This window comes from Tigriopus californicus, chromosome 12 (genome assembly GCF_007210705.1).
Source record: "Tigriopus californicus strain San Diego chromosome 12, Tcal_SD_v2.1, whole genome shotgun sequence".
NCBI classification, from domain to species: Eukaryota; Metazoa; Arthropoda; class Copepoda; order Harpacticoida; family Harpacticidae; genus Tigriopus; species Tigriopus californicus.
Genome location: NC_081451.1, coordinates 17,722,024 through 17,748,632, shown reverse-complemented (window position 1 = coordinate 17,748,632; position 26,609 = coordinate 17,722,024). Strand labels below are relative to the sequence as shown.

Sequence of the window (26,609 nt, the reverse complement as noted above, 5' to 3'; positions counted from 1 at the left end):
TTACAGATCAATCACCGATGTGATTCCGAATTTGTGACAGCGCTTCAATGCTAACCGAACGTGGGTCGAATGGTCCTCCAGAGGGTCACTAAAGATCAAGATGTCGTGTACGTACAATTTTGAATACATTGGACAATCCCTGAAGGGCCAAGCGTCCTGGGAAGGAGTAAGCATCGCCCATTGCCGAGAAGCCCATGGGCAAATGTAAGTAAAGGAGTTTTCTTTTGCGAGAACCAATTTTTGAAGGTTTGATTTTCACGCACCCAAACACCACGATTAGAAACTTAATTTCAAGGCTCTGTGTTAAAAAGTAGCTGACAAGAAAATTTCCAGTCACTTGCGAAAAGAAACAAATTCCACACATCAATCTGGTTTTGAGGTGTTGTGAGTGAAAGTTATACGTTGAAAACCAGTTCTCGCAAAAGAAAACTGTGTACTCAATGACGAGGGCGTTCTTTACATGTAGTTTATTCAAGTTGGGATCTGAAAAAAGTAGATCGGTCAACAACACCTTGAATGTGTTGGTCATTTCATGATGCCCTCTTGTGTGAAGAGAAGCTTGGGCAAGCCTCGCTCTTCTCTTCAAATTCGACGGCATTAAATGGCGAGCGTATTCAAGGTGTCTTGACCATATGGACTGTCTTCAAGCCTCACTTTGTTCAAATACACACAAAGAGAGCCCCCCTATTGAATCAAGGTATTCCCCACGGCGTAATGAATGTCGTAAGAGGAGAAGGCAAGAGAGTCATTTGCCAATGACCCAACAATGCATCAATGGTAGTGAAAAAACATGCGCTGGGATAGATGGTTTCAACAACATCTTGAGGGGTAGGATGGACGGGATTGTTCCACCTGACGATTGAGATTGGTTATATCTGTCCAAATACGGACAGCTCATTCCATCTTTCTTGGGTACAGAGACCATTGCATGACACCACTCAGTGGGTACGTCCCCAAGTGGCTCCAATCTTTTCAAAGTTACCCAGCAACCGAGTTCGCCTTTTTTGGCTTCTACAAAAGCAAATAGAACTGGTCTGGCCAGGGTGAGGCTGTAAGGGCTGTATCCAGGTTAGGGGGCAATTTTCACTGGGTCACCGACACCTGAGCCCAGTTTTTTAAAGCCAAGGAGAGAATCTTAGATCGAGAGAAGATCCAGCTTATGTGATGTAGTACGACCCTTTCTCGATCTAAGATTCACTCCTGCGCCTTAAAAACTGGGCTCAGGTTCTAACATGTTGCAGTATAATTTAAAATGTCACTTAATGTCAATATTTTACAATTTTGATGCAATACTTGTCAATCGCAACTTTATCCAAGCTTAATCTTGAATTTTGACAAGCTTCTATTAACGTTGAATGAAAACAGCGGTAGTACCTACAAATTAATTATTGCAAAAAGTGACAAATTTGAAGATTAAACTGTCACATGTATCGTTCAAATATTTTAGGAACATTAAAAGATAATGTTGCTTTTGGCACTTAAGAAAAATGAAAGGTAATTTTACATCTTTTGTAAGATTTAAGTGACATATGTTCCCACTTTTATATTTTAAAAAAATCTCAAAGAAAAAGGAAACTGACATTTTAAGTGAGTGGCTATCTTCCGAAAGTTTAGATTCAAGGCGATTGCCAAAGTACAAGAAAAATGTCCCAACCATTGCAAGAGACCGGATAGTCAGGTGAAAAGAACCAGTTTCTGCTTAAAGCAGAAACTTTCTTTCCAGTTTGAGAAGAACGGGGATATCGCCAATCTTGAATTCCAGGAATCGATGTCAGTTCTTTTTGAGAGGATGGGAGTTAAAGTTGCGCTCGCAATAGGGGGTGCTTTTTGTTTGATTGGGCTAATAGACAGAGCTACTGCCAAATGGGAATCCAAGATCGTGGAAAACTTTTCGTTTATGGTAAAATACAATTGTAATTTTGCTCAATTTGCTCACTTCAACTAGGTAAAGCAAATTTATTGCTCAAACATATGGCTACTCACAAAATTATTTTATATTTTATACTATTAAGTGCGACATATTTTTATGTTTTCAATGTGAGTTCAAACCATTTTCAAAGCATATGAGAAATTCTTATTCTGACATCCGACCTAGCTTTGCTTAAAAAATCAAATCAAAGACATCGAAACTTATCTTAGAAATACTAATACGGGCATACTTTCGACCTGGAAAAATATGTGAACTTTACAAATCAAGTGTTGAAATATTTTGTGATTTATTTCAATAACACCTTTACGCATATCATCACAATTTGATTGAAATTACCCTCTTGTACCAAAAGTGTTATTGAAAATGGACAGTATAACGGTCAAATGTTCATCATTTCAGGAAAGTGTTCGAAAAATAGTGGATGAGAAACTGAAAGAGATGCACATACTGAACATATCTCCGGGCAAAAATCAAAGTGTCCATCGACAAGGTAGACAGTTTTGTAATTGTGCCCCGGGAGCGCGTGGTAGACCTGGGCCGATGGGTCCTGAGGGCGCCCCCGGAGCAAACGGCCCCAATGGAACACCGGGGGATATTGGTCCCCCTGGTAACCAAGGACCACCCGGGGCACCAGGAGCACATGGAATCATAGGCACCAATGGAGCCAATGGGGCCATGGGACAAACTGGAGCCCCTGGGATTCCTGGACTTGATGGAGCTCATGGCAAAGCTGGATTGGGTGGTGCAGCAGGAGCTACGGGAGCTGCTGGAATATCTGGTGCTCCGGGAATGTCTGGGGACGTGGGCGTACCTGGGAGATATGGGCAACCTGGATCAAGTGGCAATTCAGGGAAAAACGGTGCTCCAGGGCCAATTGGATCACGCGGACCCACTGGCCTAGTTGGAGCAGTTGGCGTTCCGGGACCACCTGGTAGCCCAGGAACAATTGGGCCATATGGGCCCATGGGACTTGATGGTGCTTCAGGTGCTGCTGGTGAGCCAGGTGTGATAGGGAGCCCAGGCAGTCGTGGTTCAACAGGTCCAATTGGCCAAGATGGGAAGAACGGTCAAGATGGTCAAAACGGCACCCCAGGTCGTATGGGTGGGCCCGGAATTACTGGAAAACTGGGCAGCTTGGGAACGACAGGCCATTATGGGCTACCGGGAGTGCCAGGTATAAGGGGTGCTGTTGGAAAACCCGGAAGACATGGATTACCAGGACAAGTTGGACCCCCTGGGAAGCCAGGTGAGTACTTGAGTGGTGTTACGAGGCAAAATTTGCTTGTCACTTGACCATCTACCTAGTCACAGTTTGGAAGTTTGAGACTGCCCTCGAAAAGAAATGATGCTAAGATTTGAAACACTCATCAAATTGACGATATTCATTAGTTTCTAAAACACTTCAGAACGAGTGTCTTGGTTGTTGGAATTGGCTAGTTTTTGACATTTTAATTTTATAGTCAGCATTTGAATTTGTCACCAAAATTTGCCTTGACCGAGTCGAAGTATCTGCCAGAGATGTACAAATGCATACTTCTTTGTTCAGTGATTTGGGGGCATGGCTGCCTTTTACTTGTGTTCCGTCCACCAGCCAGGGGAGAAATGTCCTGACTTATTGAATTCCCCTGGTGAACGGAAACATGGAACTCTTGACCCAAGCACTGATTAAAAATACTTTGATAGCTCTTGGAAACAGAGAGCACCCAGTACAGGGCCTTCAATTTCTTAGATCTATCTTAAGACCTCCGGTTATAACCCTTATCAGGGCGGACAATCAAAAGTTCGAGCTTTCTTTATCAAGGCCTCAAACAATCATCAAGCAATTAACTAAGGATGCAAATCGCTAGCAACCTCTACTCCCCACGGTCACAGATCAATCGGTTAGGTTAGGTTAGGTTATTTTTGGAGGTCTGGAATACACCTGGGCCAATCTTCAAGGCTAACTATCTTGCAAAATGTGGTCACTATCCTCTCTAAATGTGTCTATCAAAGCGTACCTCTACTCTAGAGTCTAACTACTGATTTCTGCTACAAGAGTGATGAACTTTAGATACAGTTGAATACAAATCACTTGCTACTTCTACTCCCTACGATGTGAGAACGATCACAGTCATCTGGAAAATCTAGGCTACTCTTTAAGGCAAACTGTACAGTTCAATCTACTTTGTTCATCAAAAACACATCGCCTAACAGCTGTCTTGCCCCAGTAAGAAAAGTGAGGAATTGTTGGGCCAATAAAAAAGGGGACATACGCAAAAGAAAACAATGGTTGATAGTTACTGTTCGATCCGTGCTGAGATGGTTCAATGGAGAACCTCAGATGACGTCCACTCGACGGGATTGAAAGTTCCACTAACAGAGTGACGTAGTACCGTACTCAGAATTGGCACTGTCCCAGGTCCTCTTGTTCCTCTGCAAGGCTTCCTGGGTTTCCTATTCCCACACGATGACGATCTCCGTCCTTCCAAACAGTTCCCATTTCTTGGCATCACAACAATGGCGAAGTCCCAGCACTTAGCAATGGCAGGTAGTTCCTCCTTGCAAAAGTTCAAACTCTGACTTCTCTTCTCAAGAGTTGAATCACGAATTGGGACTTCCATTCTCGTTGAAGGATGATTGGTGATTGCCTGGGTTCTTTTGGGAATGCCAATTCAAGATGGCTTGGGTACGCCAATGGTTATTTGGGTGCGCTGATTCAAGATGACTTAGGCACGCCATTTCCGGAAAGCTTGGGACTTGCTGGTGCTTCGGGTGTTGCTAGTGAGCCAGGTGATACAGGGAGCCCAGGCAGTCATGTTTCAGCAGGTCCCATTGGCCGAGGGGGGAAGAACGGCCACGATGGTCAAAAAGGAATCCCCGGGTCGTATGGGTGGCCCTGGAATTACTGGAAAACTGGGCAGCTTGGGAACAACAGGGGATGATGGGCCACTTGGAGTGCCATGTATAAAGGGTGCACTTGGAATCCCCGGAAGACATGGATTGCCAAAACAAGTTGAACCCCCTGTGGAACGTGGTGAGCACTATCACAGACGCTAATTTGACTTACTTTCGTGGTAAAATGTGCAAATGGTGAGGTCCCTGAAAGGGAGGAAATGAAAAGGCGAAAATAACAAATTAGATGGCCTAACAAAGTGCTAAATTGTGGGACCTGTAGTGTAATTCAGATATAGTATAAATAAAGTGGCTGGATGCGAAGTCCAGTCAGTCATATTACAGATCCCGATGAGTGTACATTTCAGTTATCGGGATAGCAGAGGACACACCAGGACCAAATATAAGCAAGTCTTCAACTATTACCAAGGTACAAAGAGAATAACCAAGTACTTAAGGATAGTCAAGTTGACATGCAAACTGCTTATTTTTTTGCCGTAAGAAATAGAAAGGGCATTATTTATCTTGAAAATGCGTCTTTTCCAAGAAAAATCTAAAACATTATAATCATGTGCAACAAAACACAAACTTAATTTAGCAATGATTGTTGATAAACGAATAGTACAGTGTGGAACTGCAAAATGGTCTACACTAGTGAAATGCATCGGATCCAATCAGTGTTGTGATTTGCAGAGAAAACTAAGTCAACCAAACATAAAAGTAAGCTCTACTAGATGAGCAGGTTTTTGACTGATTTGTTTGTTCAAGATTTCAAGAGGCTTCGCATGGCAAAAGTTGCCACTTACTCAGGCATTTATCTGATGCCGGCTGCTAACAATTAAGAGACACGAGATACCCTCTAAAATGTGATGACGAAATTTTAAATTTCAGCTCAGTAGATGAGGGTCCGTAGCACTCAAAAACAATTTAAAAAAGTTCCCATGGTGATGAAATGAGTATTTTTTACGGTTTGAACTTTCGGCTGAGTCTTTCAATGTGCCGCCAAAACTTTCTCCAATGACCGTCACAACTGGCAGAGCTAGGATTGCTTTACACTGCGATGGAAAACCAGGATTGAATCCGGTTTGAGGATGGAAGTAAGGACCCTGGATTCAGAGACGCGTGAGGTTTGACAAGTGTCTGCACTTCAAAAATGTAAACGATCAGTATACGTAAAAACTTTCTAAACACATTTTGAATTGCTGCGCTGTATAAGAAAGAGTTCTAATATGACAAGGAACATTGAATACTTTATTCAAGGACAATGCCAAATTTTACTTGAAGACAAGCTGATTCATTGATATGCCATTTTAAATTGTTACTACTATTTTGTTACTTTCTAAATCCCTTCTGAACCCATTTTTTCATAAGATTAGCTTGATATAATATTTCATTAGATTATTCAGATTAACATTATCACATGAGCGCTTCCTGAGTCTATCACGAAACAAGTCCCTTTATACTTTACAATGTAATTTGTTGAACCCGGTAGCACTTTCTTTTTGAAGTGCTTTAGTCCAACTCGAGACTCACAGCATGCGAAAGATCAGTGTGTCAACTACATATCATTGAGAAATAACACACTTGCCATTGTAATGACAAAAGACACTCTTAACCTTATGGAATGAGTTGGTGAAATCCATGGTGGATCAAATTTGTCATAAATCATTCAAATCTTTGCCCTATTATGCGATGCAAACGTACGACCTCTTTTCACGAGGTACGAAGCAACTGACTCCCTGTCGGGAAGCAAAACAAAGCCCATGTTCGTTGACAATTGGCAGCCAATCAGATCGGTCGAATTTGATGACGGATAGTCAACCTCGCGTATCAAGGCCTGGAGCATCTATAGATGGATAGGAGTAATGCTGGGGCGAGTCCACCCCCGAGTCCGAGTCCTTTCTAAAAGACTCAAGTCCGGATTTGTGAAAGAAATCTCATTCTTTGGTTTAAATTTCGCAATATGTGTCTTTGTGTACGACTTGAGTACAATGAAAAGACTAGAGTTCTCTGTTGGACTCGCCTCAGCACTAGTACCACTTTAATCCTCAAACCGGATTCAATCTCGGTTTTCCATCCCAATAAAGCCGCCCTTACAGTTTCAAGTAGAATTGGATCTATTTGCAAAAAATCATTTTGAAGAAGAGATATGATTGAATTACGATGGCACAATCCTGTTATTCTTTCTACTAATGGTGATGAATTTGCCACTTCCTTTGTTCCATAAAAGCGCAAGACCCAATTGATGTCACGTCTGAAACAAACGTGTGCTCATATGATGATGATTGGCATCTACAATTTGCGAACCAGTGTATATATAACTAGTTCTAGGGAAATTTGATAATAGGTCAACAGCCAATTCCTCATGAGTCAAGGCATGTCCCATATGCACATAACACAGAACTTTTTACCTATCCAAATGGTATTTCAAGACCATTGACCAATAATGACATCGGTAAAGGTACAACATATTCAATGTAGGGAGAGATTGTTAAGATGTGGCAAAATAATAATAATTGGACCTCTTTTTCAACATTTTTAGCCATTCGAATCCTTATTTGTGTCCTTCATGACTTTTTTTGGCCATTCTATCGACCTATTAGAAAAACGTAAAATCAGATATTTGACCAATCACATACAAATAGTAAACTAAACAAAAACGGTAAAAATAGATGCCAAAATCGTGATATCACAGTGAGTTGACTGGATTCGATTAAGCGTACATGAAAAAATTTAAGTGGTGTAGCACACACTGATATGATCCTACTTTCTACTTCTTCCTATCCTTCCTTCTCTCCAAACCATCTCCGATCTATGACTCCAAGAAACTGGTTCTGGGCATTCTCGATACACCTGTTTACTCGGCCAGATGTTGTTCTTCTCTTCGAATAAAATACTCGTTAAGTTGAATCGAGTGCGCTCCCTCTATTAATACCCTGAGTCAACAACCTCTTCCACACACAATACAGACACACTCAAGCAGGGGTGGATGGCGAAAATATTGGTTATTAGTTACAAAGGTCAGCTCCCGCCATTGATGGCATTTGACCGGGAGCCGGACAAAGGTGCGTGACCGCCAATATTCCAAAGGGATGTCGGGCCAAGGACAATAGTGCGTTAAAAAGCCCTTGACTGGGAAGGGAAACTTGGATCCGGACATCACCTCTGGAGATTTCAGGTTCCCAACACTGTTGGACACTAGCCTGGTCAGCCCAATGTTGAGGGGCTCGGTTTCGTATATAAGATACGCCTTTGGGTTGTTGGCATATTGAGGTATCGCTTGAGGAACTTTGTAAAGTTAGCATCGGTGGACTTGAGGGCTGATTGGGCGGAGTTGGGAAGCCAAAGGTGAAGGCTGTAAATGAACATTGGGCTGATATACGTACTGTATGTCCTGATGAATTGAAGAGTTATTGATTGGGATGCGAGCGTTCCTGATGAGAGGTCTATTGTACATGTATCTGATCCTGACCCTGGTCTTGGTTTCATGGCAGAGCTGAGGTGTAAATGACAATAGAGTTGAGTATTAATTCAAAGGCAAGGAAGAATGAAGGGCGAGACTGAAACGGTGTTGAAGGGGGAGTGGCTGGGCTTGGGTATGAAGAAGTGAAAGTTGGGAGGGAGAAATCCCCGATGTTGAGGAGACTTTGATCTTCATCTTCTTGAAGACTATGCCACGAACTTCGAGAAATATGGACGAGCTTCCCGCCAAATCAGACTGCTCTTGGTCATAGCCACTCTGAGCCACTTTTTGAATTAAAGTAATAAGAAACGAAATGTTGATCTCTTGATCAATTGACTGACGGCAAGCGGGCAGTAGTAACGAAATTATTCATTCGTTCCTTTTGAAGTGTCTCGCCAGGAGTTGGAGTAAGAACTGTGTATTTTTTAGTTTCAGAGTTACCACACAATCCCCCTCCTCCCCCCCCAAAAAATTTACCCTGAGAAAAAGGATGCTAGTCAAAAAGGAACTTGGGCAAAAATCAAAATCATGATAAGGGAAGAGTTGTAACACGAGATTAAGCTTGGTCTGTTAACAGAACGCCCTGAGCGGGTTTTCATTGTAGATTGCTCGAGGCACATTGGGTCAGATATTCCAAAAGCAGGTTTTAACCTCTCAATCGAAAGTGTCTTTTTTGCCACCACAATCCATGACGAAAACATTTCTTTTTACGGTGAAGCACATTGAAAGGTCCGCAATAAGGTCGATCTAGAGGCTTCTTGACAGAAGACACGACTTCCCACACATGGGTGCAGGCTTCCATGCCTTTTGTTTTCCGAAAGTTGGGAATGCCAGGCACTAGTTCGATAAAGGTCTTGATGCCAGGATGAGCAAAACCATGAATGTAATGAAAAACAGCCCTTTGCATGGATTCGTGAACAAGAGGTCTGAACTTTTCCCCTCGAGTGTCTGTCCACCACAGCAACCGTACCATCTAAGGTGGATTCTCTTAGGGCGTAGTTTGGCAAGGTAGGAGGCGGGCTAAAGGTGGGATCAAGAATTTGGGCATCGGCCATAGCTTTGATCAAGGATGAGACACCAATGAGTGCGACAGGATTGCGGGAAAGTGCATTGACTACAGAGTTGTCTTCACCTTTGATGAATCGAATATCCGTGACGAACTTGGAGATCTCAATAAGACTTCGAATAGTTCTGTCCGACTCAAAAGTGTTGGGACTTTTAGTGAAGGCAAGCACCAGGGGGGGCCTGTGATCCGTAAGAACATGGATGAGAGAGGCAGGGATTCCATCAAGGATATGGCGGAACTTCCTTACTGCTCTTTTGATTGCAAGGAGCTCGCGTCCAGATGTATCAGGGATCAGACAGACATTTAAAGAAAAATGCCAATGGTCGCCAACCTGAACCCTCATGAAATTGTTCTAATACGTCCCTAATAGCAATCATGCTTGCGTCAGTAACAAGACGGGTGCTTCGATCGGGGAACGGAAAGGCCAAAACCTCGGAAGAAGCCACCGTACTCTTGAGGTGGTCGAAAGAGAGTTGTTCAACATCTGTCCAGTAAGGTAATTTGGAGGTGGACTTCGTTGGGTGTTCTGCTCCAGTGGGGCTTATCAGAATATTGTAAAGGGGTCTTGCAATGCGAGTGAAATTAGGGACAAATTGGCCATAAAAATTGGCAGGCCCCAAAAATTCCTGAAGGCTCTGAACCGTTTCCGGTCCTGGAAAGGAAGTGACCGAACTAATACCAGTGGGTTTGGCACTCACTCCGGACTCTGATATGATGTGGCCCAAGCATTCCAATTCACTGACACAAAATGAACATTTCCTGACATTGATGGTCAAACCAAAAACGGCCAAACGCTCCAAAAATTTCTCGACAAAAGAGATGTGTTCATCTCTGGTTTCACTAAAGACTATAACGTCGTCGATATAAGCAAACGCTCCTTGAATTTCATTTAAGACTTTAGAGACAAAGCGTTGAAAAATCTGGACGGCATTGCAGAGACCGAACGGCATTACCAAGAACTCAAAGAGGCCCCAAAGAGCCCTGATGGCGGTGAATTTGACGGAGTCAGTGTCCATTGGAATTTGATTAAAGGCTCTTACCACATCCAGTTTGGAAAATAATTTACAGCCTAATAACACAACCTGAAGATCGTCCAAAAGAGGGAGGGGATAAGAATATTTTATCGTCCACAAATTCAATCGTCTGAAGTCACCACAAGGCCGAAAAGAACCATCTGATTTGACAACAACGTGAAGGGCGCTTGAAAATGATGAATTTGATGGACGAACTATGCCCAAGGAAAGCATTGTGTCCACAGTTTCTTTTGCTGCATCCTTCTTAACGCCAAGAAGTCGACGGAGTTTGGCGTTGATAAGCTCAGTACCAGCATCATCCCTCGGAATGATCTTGCACACCACGCTATGCTTGACGGCAGATTTGAAGTCCGTGCGGGGTTGAAGAACACCTGAGAACTTGGTTAATATAGCCCTAAACTCAACTGGAAAATGAGTGATCCAGGGATTAGGCGATGTCTTTGGAATAGATGCTATGGTGGTGGAGATGGCAGTTGTACCCTAACTGATTTGTTTGTGGCCATATTGATCAAGCGCAGACGTTTGCAATCAAGACGGATGTCGTGGGTGTTATAAAAATCAAACCCAAGCAGGTTCTCGTTGACATCAGCCACAAAGAAAGTATAAGGAAAAACACCAACTTGAGAGAGGTCAACTGTAAGGGTCATCCAGCCAAATATCTTGCAAGGAGTTCCATGCGCAGCTTAAAATATATATTTGTTAGGTGAGGGACACGCAAGTTTATCAGATTGTGTAGCCGGCATTAGAGACCAAGCTGCTCCTGGATCAGCAAGCCAGATCACGCCGGATGAAGTATCTCTGATCTTGATGACGTTAGATTTGACGTGGAATCCAGGGGGCTAAGCTATAGATGAGGAGGAGGTTAATGCGAACTCGGTGGCATATGAAGCACTCTCGACGTAAAGTGAGACGGCTTGGTTTTCATGACTACGCGCCAAATCTCTGTCGTTGAACATAGCCATTGGCAACCTTTGACACACGAGATAGCCGACAAACCGTACTTATTATGAAACTGACAGACAAACCTTCCTCCCTTGCAAGCAAAACAGTTGTCTGGGAAGATGGACGGATCTGAGTCAATTTTCGACGTGTGTTTTTTTTAGCTTTCTTGTGTTTTTGTTTGTTAATAAACCTGTGAGTCGCTAGTACTTTATGAGCTGCCTCCGAAATGTCTTCATGCTCAGAGTCTTGCACCAAAGAAGTACCAAGAGGTTGAGCTCTGGAAATGGTAGACGAAGTCCGACGGGCTCTTTCAAGCGCAAGTTGCCGTCCAACAGTGACGGCTAGCTGATGCATTGGAGTGGTTATGCAAGAAGTAGCGATGTAAAACCAATTGTTACACGACGCTTCCGCAAAAAAGGGCGCGGAAAGCCAAAGAAGATTCTGCTGCCGTGGCACCGTCAGGCCATAGCTTTTTCAAGTCGTTCAAGTCTGTGGGGTTCAAGTCACCCATGCAATATGCAATGCAGTCTTCAATTAGCTCAATGTAGCTCTTCTTGGAAGCTTTTAGCACTTAGTTCTTGAAGTTCACGTAAGGCTGGCCGAATGAAGAAATCAACCTCGTTGTCGCAATTTTCAATTATTGCGCTAAAACGATCCAGATCTTTGACTTCCAAAGCAACGACAACGTAGTGGTATTTCGTTGACTCAAAGGGGTTTTTAGAGGGACGAAATTGGCCCTCAGCGGAGCGAAACCAGCTGTCCGGAAGACGAGGTGTGTTGTGCACTAATACTAAATATCGTACTGATTGAAAAATTAGACCGTTCTGGAGTACGTTTAATATATTGACAAAAAACCATGTGCATTCCCACCAAAGAAAAGGCAGGCAAAATGCATCATCTTTGAGTTGAACGATCTTGTCTAGACGTCTGTACTACATAAGGAAAGATTGTACAAAAATCCCGGCTTGGTAACGACTTAATGCACGCTGGCCAAAGGTAACACACCTCAGCGGTTTCTGGGTACGGGAGAGGTAGGCTGACGAATATCAACAGAGATATCCAACGGAACGCCTATGCGTCCTACTGGCTTGCCCTCCTAACCTATAAAAAGCATTCTCCAGAGCAATCAAAGAGAGTTGATATGATGAAGTAAAATGTAATACAAGTTTGTACTTCATTCTGGCTCCACTTGGGAGCGAGTACAAACTCCTTCGACTTTGGCACAAGACGGAAAGTCTTCTTTAGTTGAAATGTAAAACTTACGAACTTGTTTGACGTTTTTCGGAATTACAATAATTTGAACAAAGGTGCATAGTGCCCAAAGTGGAGATTCTTTGGTGGAAACGCTGATAAGACTCTAAGCTGGGAAGCCCAGGAGCACTAGCCGTGGATTCCCCATTTGAGGACCAAGCTTGAGGGTGGTTTGTGTAAAAGGTTTTCCCCTTTGTATTTTATGTCACGGATACACTTCTCCGATATCGCAAGACTTATTAAGTCTCTTTGAGTCAAAGTATACACATTGATAGGCGACTTCGGTTGCCTTTTGCATACCATTGATTGGCGACTTCGGTTGCCTTTTTGCATACCATTGATTGTCGACTTCGGTTGCCTTTTGCATACCATTGATAGGCGACTACGGTTGCCTTTTTGCATACCATTGATAGGCGACTATGGTTGCCTTTTTGCATACCATTGATAGGCGACTTTGGTCGCCTTTTTGCATACCATTGATAGGCGACTTCGGTTGCCTTTTATGCATACGGTTGATCATCTGTAATTGAGAAACGACGTCGTACATCCATGACACAGCCAGACTCAATTTGAGGTGTACCAATTCATGCCGCCAATACATGTACATTTGCAATCATCCTCAAGACTTGGTCAAGCAAAGGTAGAAAAGTAAACAGTCGAGATAGGGTACGATCCTAACTCATGTCTTACATTGTATAATACTATACTTGCACAAGAAATACAATTAATGGTGAAACAGTAAATCCAGAGTTTGTTGTTCTTCATTCTTTGGGGCAGTAGTGTTGGCTCTAAAAACCCTATAACCGGAGATCTTTAGATAGGTCTAAACAACTTAAGTCCTGGTAAAATAGGTGCTCTCTTTAAAGGGCGCTATCTTGGCAGGTAACCGTTTGCTAGGGTCAGAGACCGGATAGTCTCATGTTCCGTTGTTGTTTTGGGAATTAAAATAATTTTTCTGGAAAAGCGAGACCTTCAATCATATCTTTGTACGGAACACGAGGATTGCATCATGGGATCTTCACAGAAACGGCCATGACGGGTTCAGCAATAGAATCGTATGCTCCATAGGTTTGAGTGGCCATGATTGAGAAACGCAGTGTAGACACGGGCGTTGAGTTAGATTTCAAACAATAAGGCAAGCACCAAGATTGTCGATTGAAAACCAGTATTCTTTAGCGGGGTCACCAGTGACAGTGAGAACTGTGTATTTCAGATTCAGGGTTACCACACTTTCTTCAAAAAAGGAACTGTGATCTCGATGCATTTGAAAATGGTGTAATTGCAACGAACCAGACAATCAAAAGATCCATCGTTCCTTTTTTCACGCTCTTGAGTGGCATTTCATGTTTTAGAGGTCGAAAATCCTCACCCCGAATATATCTATTTTGACTTTTTAATTATGCCTTTCAAAATAGGCACGAGACATGTTATCCCCATGAAATACATACTGTTGAAATTGTTAAATATGAAAATAATCGGAAATAATCTTCCTATTATGGTGGCAGGAAAACTTTACATTTAGGACTGTTTGAATCAAAAAAGAACCATCATTTTGTAACGTATGGTCTTGATGAGACAAACACCCTGGTTTATTCGTTATTTAAGTTCTTTGTAGAAGTAATTGTAACGAACGAGTAACGAACGCCATTAATTTTTTTGGCGTGGAACAATTGCATAACGAATTACTTTATTGGCGGAACTGATTTATTCATATTTTGGTTTGTTTTTTCACAGGCTTTTCTAACGCTACAGGGAATGTAATTCCCAGTACTATTAAAATGAAACGTTATAATTCGTCTATTTATTACCTTTCAATCTTTATATGATATTTGGTCTACCAACGAATTTGAGTTGGTAGACCGAGCTAGTCCTTGAATGTAGGGTTGATCAGGAATGCTATCCAAAAATTTGTCCAAGTCTGACTTACAAAATTCACGTTAATGGATCAGCATCTACATAAAGTGAACAGTTAAGGAGATAGAAAAATTGTTTCCGTTTGCCGTCCACATCTTTAGAAGTCCGTGGGTTAACCAATACCAGATCAATTTGGCTTTTGAGGGGATAGTTAGCAAGGCTGTCAACACTTTACTTCTTATTCATTGCTCTTTTTGTTTCTCTTTCAGCATGCCCGACACCCGCCGACGGTGGGCCATTGGGCCAGTCCGATTGCATGGGCAATGCTGAGATAAGCGATGATTACTCCACCATAGTGGAAGATATTCCTGTCAAAACTATTGAACCCAACACTTGCTACACTTTGGAGTCGTTGAATTATCCAATGCCGCATCCCACATACAAAGCTTGTACTTATTCTTTCGAGGTGAGAATATTATTTCGCATTTCGGATCATATTGTTTTATCCCAGTAGAGTAACTGTATTTACAAATATCTTCATCCATTTACCCACGAACACGAAACAAAAAACAACGTTTAAAGCCAGGGGGTGAGACACGGCTCTCCGTTTGAATTTCGAGCGCATTTTCGTCTAACCTATTTTTTACAGATAACCGATTCCGTTTAAGAGGTTGCGCGAGTAATTTCTGTTATCGTTCCGAAGTACCCTTGTCTCGTTGGATTAGGGTCTTGTATTCTAAACACAGGGGACTAGTTGGGACCAAATACAACAAGTCCCCCAAGGCGATGTCAGTTCATAGAAACATATGATTGAAAAGAAATGATCAACTGTATTACCAAAGAAGGTGAAAAATACTCAAAGGCTGAAAAACATACGTTAAAATCTTGTCAAAAAGCGTTAACAATATACATCAGAAGGATAGGGCGTGACGCAAAACCACCAGAAGCATCCGAAGTAACGAAGAAAACATCCAACCAAAGGAAACTTTGGATGAAAGAACATTTAGAGAGTTTTAAGTGACGTGTGATCTCGCTTGGGTTTCTTGGTGGGGAAAAATGATCTGTTTTGGGGCTGATGGACTCTTTTTCGATCCAATCAGGCGAAGGAAGATGGATTGAGTTTTTTTTCTTCTTTTTTTGCGGACTTCCTTACCGCTACCGGGATTGGAATCCCAGCAGTTCAAGACGAGAAGATTATTTATTTTACTTGACTTTTATTTATATATATTATTTGATCGACCAACGAATTGGAGTTGGCTGATCTGGCTAATCCTTGAATATAAGGTTGATCCGGAATTTTAGTCAAAAACTTGTCCAAGTCTGACTTAAATCTTGCTACTGGATCAACCCCTACATAAACCCTACGAATATTTGAGGGCAGCAAATTGAACAATGAAGGAGCCCGAGAAAGAAGAGAGTTGGACTTCATTGTTTTAACTAGCCTGGATTCTCCAGGGCCTGAAGGTGCTCTCAAAACGCACGTTAAGCCTCTACGGTCACTAGAATTGACCCTAAATCCTGGGTTGGGACAAAGCTCATGAATGCTTTTGAAAACGTACAATATCAGATACCTTTCGTACCTTCTCTGAATACTGTACAATCCCAACCGTTCTAACCTCTCCCAATACGAGAGCTCTCTCATATCCTCAATGTTCCTAGTAAAACATCTTTGGACCTGCTCGAGCTTTTGCAAACCTGCTGAACTCATTGGAGCCCAAATGGGAGAGGCATATTCAAGATGCGGCTGAACAATCGACTTGTACAGAGTTAGCATCGTGACACTATCTCTGGACTTAAACGTGCGATATATCCAACCACATGTTTGAAAAGCCTTACCAACTTTCAACTGGATATGCTCATCGAACTTTCCATTATCTTGGAGGACTACACCTAAATCCTTCATGGATGAGACCTGCTCAATGTCCTTACCTTCATCATCTAATAGTGGAGTGTCTAATGGCGTCGACCCAAAGGTCATTGAGCGGAATTTCATTCCATTCAATGCCATGTTACTCGCAGCAACCCAGGAATAAATTTGGTCTAGGACCTTTGCCAGACAACCAGAATCCTGACCATTCCTACCAACTACCAATTTTGTATCATCAGCATAAGAAGAGATACTGACATTACTACTACCAAGCTTCTGAAGCGGAGCAATGAAGATAATGAAAAGGAGAGGACCCAAAATGGAGCCCTGAGGGACACCCGACTTGACATCATGTATGTCACTAAGGGATCCCTCAACCTTAACTAATTGTTTCCTACCACAAATGAAACTTCTTAGCCAATTGAGAACCTTGCCTTGGATCCCAATCTCATGGAGCCTGTTAACTAAAAGGCCATGATCTACCTTGTCAAAGGCCTTGGCAAAGTCGAGATAAACTACATCGACTGATTCATGGCTCTCCAGTCCCTCAATAACCTGCTCTATATGCTCAATCAGTTGGGTAACCGTGCTAAAATGTGCTCGGAACCCATGCTGGCTAGGAGGAAGGACTTCATGTATATCAAGAAATTCAACAAGTTTGAACTTCATGATCTTCTCAAACACCTTCGCAATATTCGAAGTGAGAGAAATCGGCCTGTAGTTACTGGGGAGTGACTTATCTCCCCCTTTGAAAATTGGAACAACATGAGCTACCTTCAGAGAAGAGGGGAACTTGCCCTGGTCCAAGATGCAACGCATCAAGTACGAGAAAACAGGAGCAAGAACATGTGAGCACCTGAGATTGATGTACGATAGGTTAATTAGATAAAGGCTTTGCTCCAAATTTTAAATCTATTTCCGTTTTTTGCAACCAGAGATTTATTATTTCCAGGAAGAAAATATTACTAATGGAGCAAATTTCCATAAGTATCTCAAATTTGAGAGCCCTGCTCCAAAGATGGAATATCCATCTGTTGAGTATGAAAGGATAAGAGTTTTCTAACGGTACATGGGCGTTTTGAGCTCCTTCATCACAAACAACTTGGGACAATAATTATTACTTCACCCTCAGTAATGATCTCACTTTCGCCCGTTTAAGCTCTTCAGGCAGCAACTTATGCTGTAATTGAAATGCTGCAAAGAAGCTTGGACTCAGCAAGCCTGGGTTTGAACCAGGATTTGCTAATTGGAAACCTGATACTCTACCAATACGGTGCCGCAGCTAGCAATTATGGTCATATAGCATAACCTCCCCATCATACAATTATGATTTTCCTCAGTGGAAGGATCGGATTCAATGGAAGTATAGTCGAATTATAGTGACTCAATTCACTCGCGCAACCTCTTAAACGGAATCGGTTGTCTGTAAAAAAATAGGTTAGAGCATTTTCGTGATACCAGCATAGAAGAAGTAACAGAAGTCGAGTTTGTTGTACCCTACCATACCCCATCAGCCATTCAGCTATCACACATGTGCTATGAAAACGATTCCGCTTGGCTAGCTCTCATCGCAATCTCTAGGCCTTACTTCCTCTATGATATCAGTCCGCGTATGATGTCCTGGAGACCCATAACCTAACGATACAGTTTTTTTTCTTAAATCACTTCAATTTGTGGCGAGATAAATTTTCATTTTCAGTGGTATGGGGAAAGCTGCGCACAATTTGCATGTACGTATGAAAACATTTAAAAGGTCATGTAACTTTGGGAAGAAACACAACTTTTTCAATTTGCGAATTAATCATCAACCACCTTGGTCATGTGGACTGATAATTTAATTGTGTTCATGGTCGACCTGGGTCCCTTGACCTGGGATCAAAGCTATGAGCTCACGAGATCTCCGCGGTAACGCGCCAGTCAATTGCATGCATTAAAGGCAATGGCCTTAACAAGCCAGTGTTCAAGAATCAAGGATGGTTGGTCTTGCTTATCTTTTCATATCTAGTGTTGATGAAAAAACTAAGTCATGATGCCGGGACAATCTTACAATCTTATAATATTGGCGCATCTGCAATGTTTGCTGTCATTTTTCCCTTTATTTGAAATGTGATGGGTGCAATGTCGGATGTCGCACATATTGATTTGATGAATCAATCTGTTCATTTGACACGTTAATTTCCTTTTTCGTCAGGATGCCTTCATGTAGACACTTGAAGCCAATATTCTAAGCCATGATATGGTGACATTTATAGAAGAGACTCTCAAACCAGTACTGCCAAGTTTGATCTAAGGAGGAACTTTTTGGGCCAGAAAATGTACGTGCCCTTGACCTTAAAAAAATCCAGCTTGGATCAAACTTGGCAGTACTAGTTTGAAAGCTTGCGTCGATTCAGATTGATTACATCAGTACTTGAAACATGAATTGAATGACAGTAACACAGAACAGGGCTTTGGTTTTACCAATATTTCATAGTTTTAATGAAAAATTCGTTAGGTGTGCTCGATAAGGAGCGGGATCTTATTTTGATCCATATTGGCGTCATTGGCAATGTCTTGGGAAGTATCAAGCTTGCTTGAACTCACTGGTACCAGATGCGCCGGTTTTCCAAAGCCGGTGGCGGGGAAAATATATTTTGGCGGGTTGGTAGAATTGGCCTCAAAAACAAGAGGATTTGGCGCAATTTTGGCTACAGAATGAATACAATTTGACGGGTATCTGGCTGAAAAACGGGAGGATTTGGCGGAATCGTGCATTTATCTGACGAAAAAAGTAAAGCCAAAATGTCAAAAAAAAATCACAAGACACAAGTCGTTGTCTTGGACTTTTAAGCTTTCAATGCATATGAGATGAATTCCCATAATTTTAACGTGGCCAAAGTATGCAAAAAGATGGACACATTAAAACACGCTTAGACATTTGGAGACACCTTTCTCAAGTAAGAGTTGATTGGAAATTTTTATGTCATTAATAGCGCTTACCCTTTTTGAACCACGCTTGATAATTCACGACTGAATTTCACGGAGTCCGATTTCATTCGTGAAATGAGGATGCTTGGTTTCGAGATTAATGTTGAGTTACAATTTCTTTCGCTTAGAGTCATCCTACTTACCGATGTCTGTAATACTTCAAGATTACCGTCATATCACACTAGATATTTTTTGATTGTGTGACTTTTTTTCTGAACCAGAAGTGATTTATCACCCTAGAGGAATGCTTCACTCATTTCTTTGAGATTTTTTCAATTAGCCCTGTTATTGGCCACATAACATCCGAATGAATATATGTTCCAGCATGCTCTTGTGAAAAGTAATAGGTGTTCTCGTTAAAAGAGCAACACATCCTTTCCTTCCAACCTTTGGCGGACAGAAATGCTCAAAGACTGAATGCTCTTCATTAGTGATTTAATAACGCGCTCGTTCCAAGAATGAAATACAGTGTGCGTATGTAACTCTTGTTGGCCTCTCTTTTGAGTCGTAATCACGCATCCCATAAATGGTTCTGATTTCTTCTGCTAGAGGTACGATGAAATCGGGTGGAGATTCAATTGCGAGGATAATTCCCCTTTCGCCACACAGAAAGACTGATTTATTTTTGTTAGACACACCAAATGAACGTAGTGCTTTGAGTTAGTTGTTGCTTTAAAGTTTACGGATTTTCTAACCGATACAAAGAATGTTATTCAATGTAAAAACTATCATGTTGGAATGTATAAAAACAAGGTAAACAAGAAATGGTCAAGAACAATGATAACATATTTAATCTACCAACGAAATGGTATTAGCAGTTCTAAGTTGTGGGTGAGTTATGGGTAGGTTTTGGAGCAAATGCCTTGCTACTCCACCCAAAATATGGTTTACAAATTACGTTCTTCCCTTCAGGGGGCGCTTCGTGAACTACCCTCTACCTAATTTAAGGCTGATTCCTTTGTACCGAATTATGATGTGTTTGATATCTTTTATACTCCTACTATCAAAATCTTTTGCATAATCAATTGGTGATTCAGCTAACGTAATATCCGGCAAAGTTTTTTTTTTTTTTGCGGACTTCCTTACCGCTACCGGGATTGGAATCCCAGCAGTTGAAGACGAAAAGATTATTTATTATACTTGACTTTTATTTATATATATTATTTGATCGACCAACGAATTGGAGTTGGCTGATCTGGCTAATCCTTGAATATAAGGTTGATCCGGAATTTTAGTCAAACACTTGTCCAAGTCTGACTTAAATCTTGCTACTGGATCAACCCCTACATAAACCCTACGAATATTTGAGGGCAGCAAATTGAACAATGAAGGAGCATGGCAAGTTAATTAAACAGGAAATGCAAGAAAAGTTCAATTTGGAAAAGCTGGCGGAAATGTAAAAGCTGGCGGAAATGTTAATCAGATGTAAAATTGCAGAAAGTGTTATAGTTCTATGAAATGGTTACAGCACTTTTAATACAAAACTTTTCAAATTCAGTAGCATATCATGAAACATCATTCTTTCAGAGGCTCATATTTAACCCCTACAACAATTTTTATCAGAGAAAATGTCGTTTCAAGAGAAATTTGATTGAATTTGGCGGATTTTTGTCCCAGATTAGCAGGAAAATAAAAAATACCAAAATTTTGCCCGTTTCAATTTTTTTCGGCTGCTCAACTATCAAAACGTCTGGCACCACTGCGTGATGCCATTTGAATCTTAACTTGAACCGGTATAGCATTGAATACTTGAGACTTTACTTGCACCATTTCCATTACTAGAGAGTTTACCGTTGACGGGCCTGACCTGAAAAAATTGAAGTGGCATCAAATTTGGCAGTTCTGATTTAAAAAGCTTGCATTATAGGCAGATTGATTACACTTGTTTTAAAAACGTTGGGTAACTGTAATATTCTTTCATGTTCCATATATCATGACTAGAGACAGGAAAAACATTTTGTTTTGGCGTTGAGTGTAAATTCCAGGCGTTTGTAAAAACTAGTCTTGTTCACATCAGTTACTCTTCTTGTTAGGTTAATTTGTGCTCAGACAACTAGTTGGATTCAAAACTGTACAAAATTGAACTGCAAAGCTATGAGACCTGAGATAATGAGTCGCTACTGCAAGTCAAACTAGTTTTGACAAACGTCTGGAATTTACACTTAACGCCAAAACAAAATGTTTTTCCTGTCTCTACTCATGACCCTCTCATAGTACTGCACTTGCTCGGCATATCGTCTCAATGAAATAAACATGACACTCTTGTCAAGTTTACAAAGAACGTAGGCCATACATTGTATGTTCTAATCTTATCATTGGTTCCAATCAAGATATCATACATGGCGCAGCGTTTTCGGACTTGTGCTCCCTAGTTCACCACACCCCATCTACATTGTAATATCTCTTCCCTGCCGTGCGCCTGGTTTGTGAGGTCAACTCTGTCCTCATTGTGAAGACGTCACCGACCACGTTGAACAACGTCCCGTCCAGCGTCCACCATGAGCACCAAAGGAAGAATCACCAATCTGAAGGGCCAAGTGACAAAGAAATTGAAACTTATCCAGGACCTCAACATCCCAGACGCAAATGAGGACCGATTGTGGGCCCTGTATGCCGAAACTGAGGCCAAGGTTGCGGATGTGACCAACCTGTATGATGATTACATAGCTGAAACTTCATCTAATGATGAAATTAAGGCTATTTTAGCTAAAAAAAACTCAGCAATTAATGATTTAGAAACCCACCTGTCGATCTGTACTAAGTAGCTATTGATCCGGCCAAGACCAATGGCTACGTCTGTGAACCAATCTGTAACAACCGCTACACGACATCCGCCTCCTTTTAAACCCGTGAGCGACCTAAAGCCTCCCTCCTTGTCCTCAGATTCCTCGCCTCCAGAAATGAGAGATTGGATTCGTCTCTTCAGGGTATATTTCGCTGCCTCCAATATGTCCTCACTTGATGGTCCAGAACAAAAAGAAATGTTTATGGCATGTATCTCCCAGGAACTTGCCATTGCTTTGGAACCAAAGCTTGATATCAACTCTGACATTATGGCTTGCTATGGCATACTAGAAGAACATTTTCTTGCCCTCAAACCGCTCTTTACTAAAAGGATGGATCTCTTTCAAATGGAGAAGGGATCAAGAAACTTTAAACAATTCTATGACGTCGTATGTCGTGCTGCCAATGAAGCCGAATTGGACAAAATCATAACAGAAGAACTTATCATATTTGTCCTCCTCAGTGGCATTCAAACTGACACTAACCTGTTTATGAGACTTCGTGAACTGCAACAACCTACAGTCCAGGATCTTCTAATCAAAGCCGAAATTCACGAGAGAACTCTCTATGATGTAACAACATTAACCAGAACAACGCCGTTACACGCAATTACCGCTGTTGAGTCAGAAGAGCAAATTTTGGCAGCTGTGGCTAGTGCTTGTCAAGGCTGTGGGCGGCCCACAATCGAATAAATTGCCCGTTCCGCGATAAGAGATGCATTCTTTGTGGCAAAGTTGGACACATCAAGTTTGTATGCCGCGGCCGGTCCCCAAGTATCGACCGGGATCGTGATGCCTCCCCAATGACCCTTGGTCGTCCTGTGCGTCGCACTTCCCCTGGGCTACGATACAATCCAGAAAGTAGTAGGAGCCCGTCCTATTCCCGTATCAACACTGAAAAAAACAGCCAATTCGGGTTGTCGCTTGTATCATTGGAGTGTGCCTTTGATGGAACATTTTTTCCCATGCTAGATCTTCCAGACTCGGGGGCAGCGAGAACAGTGCTACCAAAGGCTTCTGCCCCTAATAATTGTAAGTTGTTGCCATCTTCAACAATCCTACTGGCGGCAAATGGAACCAGAATGACCAATTTGGGCAAATTTGATTTTACGTGTCAAGCGCCCGGGGGTCCCTCGGCAGTTGTATCTGCTGTCATTTCCCCCGATTTACATGGTGTTCCTCTCCTTGGCCACCGGGACCTGATTAAGTTGGGCATCCTCCAACCTAAGTTCCCCAATGTTCATCAGTGCGTTACTTCGGTTGCCGGGGTGGGCCAGCTCGAAGTTGACGGTCAAGCATCCAAATGGCGTCCCAGGGGGGCTGAAAACATGCAGCAATCCACGTCTTATGTCTCTTGTTCACAAATTCAGTGACGTCTTGATGTCGTCTCTGGGGGATGCCTCTGGGACAATGAAAGGCACCCCATGAAAATTGAAATTGATCACGATAAAAATGTGAAACCTTGTCACGTGACCACAGCTCGTATCGTGCCATATCATTTCGAAAAACCAGCTGAGCCCTTACAACGGGAACTTTAAAGATCTGGAGTCATGGTCCGTTGCCCAGAAAATACAGAATGGTGCGCTCCAGCCCATTTCGTCCACAAACCTAATGGAAAGGTCAGACTCGTCGAGGATTACAGGCAACTAAATAAGGCCACTAAACGCCCCGTTTACCCATTTTCATCCGTCCCAGATTTGATGCGTCATTTGCCAGAGTCTCGTTGGTTTGCCAAACTTGATGCAATCCACGGATACTATCAGGTGCTGCTAGATAAGGAGAGCTCTTTCTTATGTGCGTTCCTTTTCCCTGATGGAAAATGGCGCCCCACTGTTGCCCTTATGGGTTGGAAAGGGAGTGGGGACGTATTCAGCCTGCGTACTGACTTAGCACTGGAGAAACTTAAACGCGATAAATGGATCGTCAAGATAGTCGACGATATTTGTCTCCAAGCTTGCACAGAAAATGAATTATATGTCCGTTTAGAGGTCATCCTGAACACCTGTCGTTCCCATGGGATAAAACTATCCATTGAAAAATTGGAGGTCGGGCAATCTGTTAAGTTCGCCGGCTTTTTGGTAACTGCAGACGGTTTGACGCTCTCAGCCATCCGTCACTTTCCAACCCCCAAAAATATTTCGGAGTTGCTTTCCTTCCTGACCTCGCTCATGCGACAGTGAAAATGCGGGAACTCTTGAAGAAGGCAAATGCCTGGTTATGGCTCCCTGAGCATGACTCAGAATTCCGTCGCACCCGTGATATGCTATGCTCATCTCAACTTGTAAAACCTTTTGACCCACACCTTCAAACAGAGCTTTTAACAGATGCCTCCAAGCTTCACGGCCTAGGTTACACCCTTCTGCAACGGGAACTGAATGGCCGTCCCCGCCTGATCCAGTGTGGGTCTTGTGCTCTATCATCAACCCAAAAAAACTATGCTACTGTTGGGCTTGAGCTAAGTGCTATCCGGCGGGCAGTGCAAAAATGTAATTTTTTCCTTCGTGGCATGTGGAATTTTAATGTGATCACTGATCATCGTCCCTTGCTTGGTATATTTGAAAAACCATTGGCGGCCTTGGGCGATTCGCGTCTCCAACGTTTAAGGGAAAACCTGGACCAATATAGCTTCAAAGTGTCCTGGTCTGCCTGCTGGAAAAATGCATAAGATTGATGACGCTCTAAGTGGTGCCCCTGTTTTCCCAGCCAATTCATCTATGGATATCTCATTGTGTGCCGTTGTCAGTGCTTCAGACCCAGCTTTCCAAATCATACTTGACAACAGAGACAACGAATATTCAAGTCTTCGTGAGTGTCTCCAATATGGGCATTCCTTGCCGGAAAAACTATCTCCCTTCCGACAAGTGTTTGATGAATTGCATCTTGAAGGGGATGTTCTCGTTGTAGGTGATCGCCTCATTGTGCCCAAACCTGCACGCCAAACCATCCTTGAGCTTTTACATTTATCGCATTCTGGTATCAACAAGACAGTCGAGCTTGCCCGCCAACTTTATTTTTTGCCTGGAATGGCAAATGAAATTTGCCTCCATATTGACCGCTGCTCTATTTGTGTCGCTACTTTGCCATCCCAAGAACATGAACCCGTCGCTTCTATGATATGAACGGTTGATCATCCCATGGAGAGCGTCGGTGTTGATATCTTTGATGTGGATGGCAAATCATTTTTTATCAAGGTGGATCGTTTTAGCGGGTTTCCGTTTGTGAATCAATTGAGAACTGCAACAACCGAAGCTATGTGGAAGGTGCCGTCTGGCTGGTTTCATGAGGTTGGATTTCCATCTAGAATCAGATCGGATAATGGTCCGCAATTTCGGCAGCAATTTGCAGAATTATGCGCCGAGTTTGCTATCATCCATGAAACCAGCTCCCCCTGCAATCCTCGGAGTAACGGACTAGCAGAAGCAGCAGTCAAAAGCATCAAATCACTCCTCAAAAAGCTCGGAGGCTCTGATACTTCTAAATTTCGCGCAGCCTAGTTGGAATGGCGTAACACACCAAGAGCAGACGGTCATTCCCCAGCTTTTGTTTTCTTCGGTAGACATTTACGAACCCAATTGCCTTCTGCACGTTCATTAACATTTGCCCCAAACATGTCTGCATTTCAAGTTGCTCGACACCAAATGGATCATCAAAATCGTATCAACGCAGGTGGTCATCCCCTTCCTCCTCTCCACGTTGGTGACATGGTACATGTTCAAAACCCAGTGGACAAAAACCTGGTCAGCCTTTGCTGTTATTGTGAAGTCCGTGAGCTCGTCTGGTCGTTCATATATAATAGCTTCAACCGCCGGAGAGTTCCGTCGTAATCGACGCCACCTCCGACTTGCTCCAACAATTGATAATCCTACTCCAGCGTGTGATATTACCAAGACCGTTCCAGGTGTAACAACCTATTCTCTCCCCCGCAGCAAGCGCCTTTGTGTTCGTTTCAAGGACTCCCAAAAATAACTTTCCTTGCCAAACGTTATGTTCCAGTTAAGACATATCCTTCATGCCCTTCGGGATATCTTTGGGGGGGGAGGTGTAATATTAATTCTCTTATGTTCCATATCTCATGACCCTCTCATAGTACTGCACTTGCTCGGCACAATGAAATAAACACGACACTCTTGTCAACTTTACAAAGAAAGTAGGCCATACATTGTATGTTCTAATCTTATCCTTGGTTCCAATCAAGATATCATACAGTAACCTTCTGTAAATCAAATCGACAATTACTTTCAGGTACCTCCCAACCTCACAGGGCAGTTCAAGATGGCATCAGAAGACATCGACTTCTCGTCTGAAGTTGGACCTACCGGTTCAGTTTATATTGAAACAGACTTTTCTGTTGCGGAGTACTCGAGCTTGGAGACAAACCTAGTACTGGACGTGAACCCAGGGTCGGATGTCTTCATCGGAGTTGCGTTTGACTTTTCGGACTTCTTAGAACCTCCGAGTTATCCATCCGACACCCTAAGGGGAAATGGATTTCGTTTACAGTTTTGCACGTCTTGCGAGTCAGATTGATCCAATGCAATGCCAATAAAGTTACAGTTAAATATATTTATTTTTAAGCCATAA

General features: G+C 42.4%; 1 protein-coding gene across 3 annotated transcripts; it reads left to right on the top strand.

The window, feature by feature from the left end:
* On the top strand, window positions 1–26,609 carry LOC131891497 (collagen alpha-1(I) chain-like). 3 transcript variants are annotated; one of them, XM_059241096.1, is made up of 4 exons: window positions 1–204; window positions 2,330–3,176; window positions 14,681–14,877; window positions 26,271–26,609. In XM_059241096.1, the coding sequence occupies exons 2-4, from the start codon at window positions 2,369–2,371 to the stop codon at window positions 26,553–26,555; spliced, it is 1,290 nt and encodes a 429-aa protein (XP_059097079.1). In that variant the 5' UTR covers window positions 1–204; window positions 2,330–2,368; the 3' UTR covers window positions 26,556–26,609. The 3 variants fall into 3 exon arrangements, with proteins under 3 accessions (XP_059097079.1, XP_059097080.1, XP_059097078.1); XM_059241097.1 differs by having other exon boundaries at window positions 16–107; XM_059241095.1 differs by lacking the exon at window positions 1–204 and adding an exon at window positions 1,781–1,900.

Coding starts and splice junctions, on each gene's coding strand:
- LOC131891497 (XM_059241095.1), top strand. CDS start 1,790: ATGGGAGTTAAAGTTGCGCTCGCAATAGGGGGTGCTTTTTGTTTGATT. Junction 3,177..14,680: donor TGGACCCCCTGGGAAGCCAG/GTGAGTACTTGA, acceptor TTTCTCTTTCAG/CATGCCCGACACCCGCCGAC. Junction 14,878..26,270: donor CTTGTACTTATTCTTTCGAG/GTGAGAATATTA, acceptor AATTACTTTCAG/GTACCTCCCAACCTCACAGG.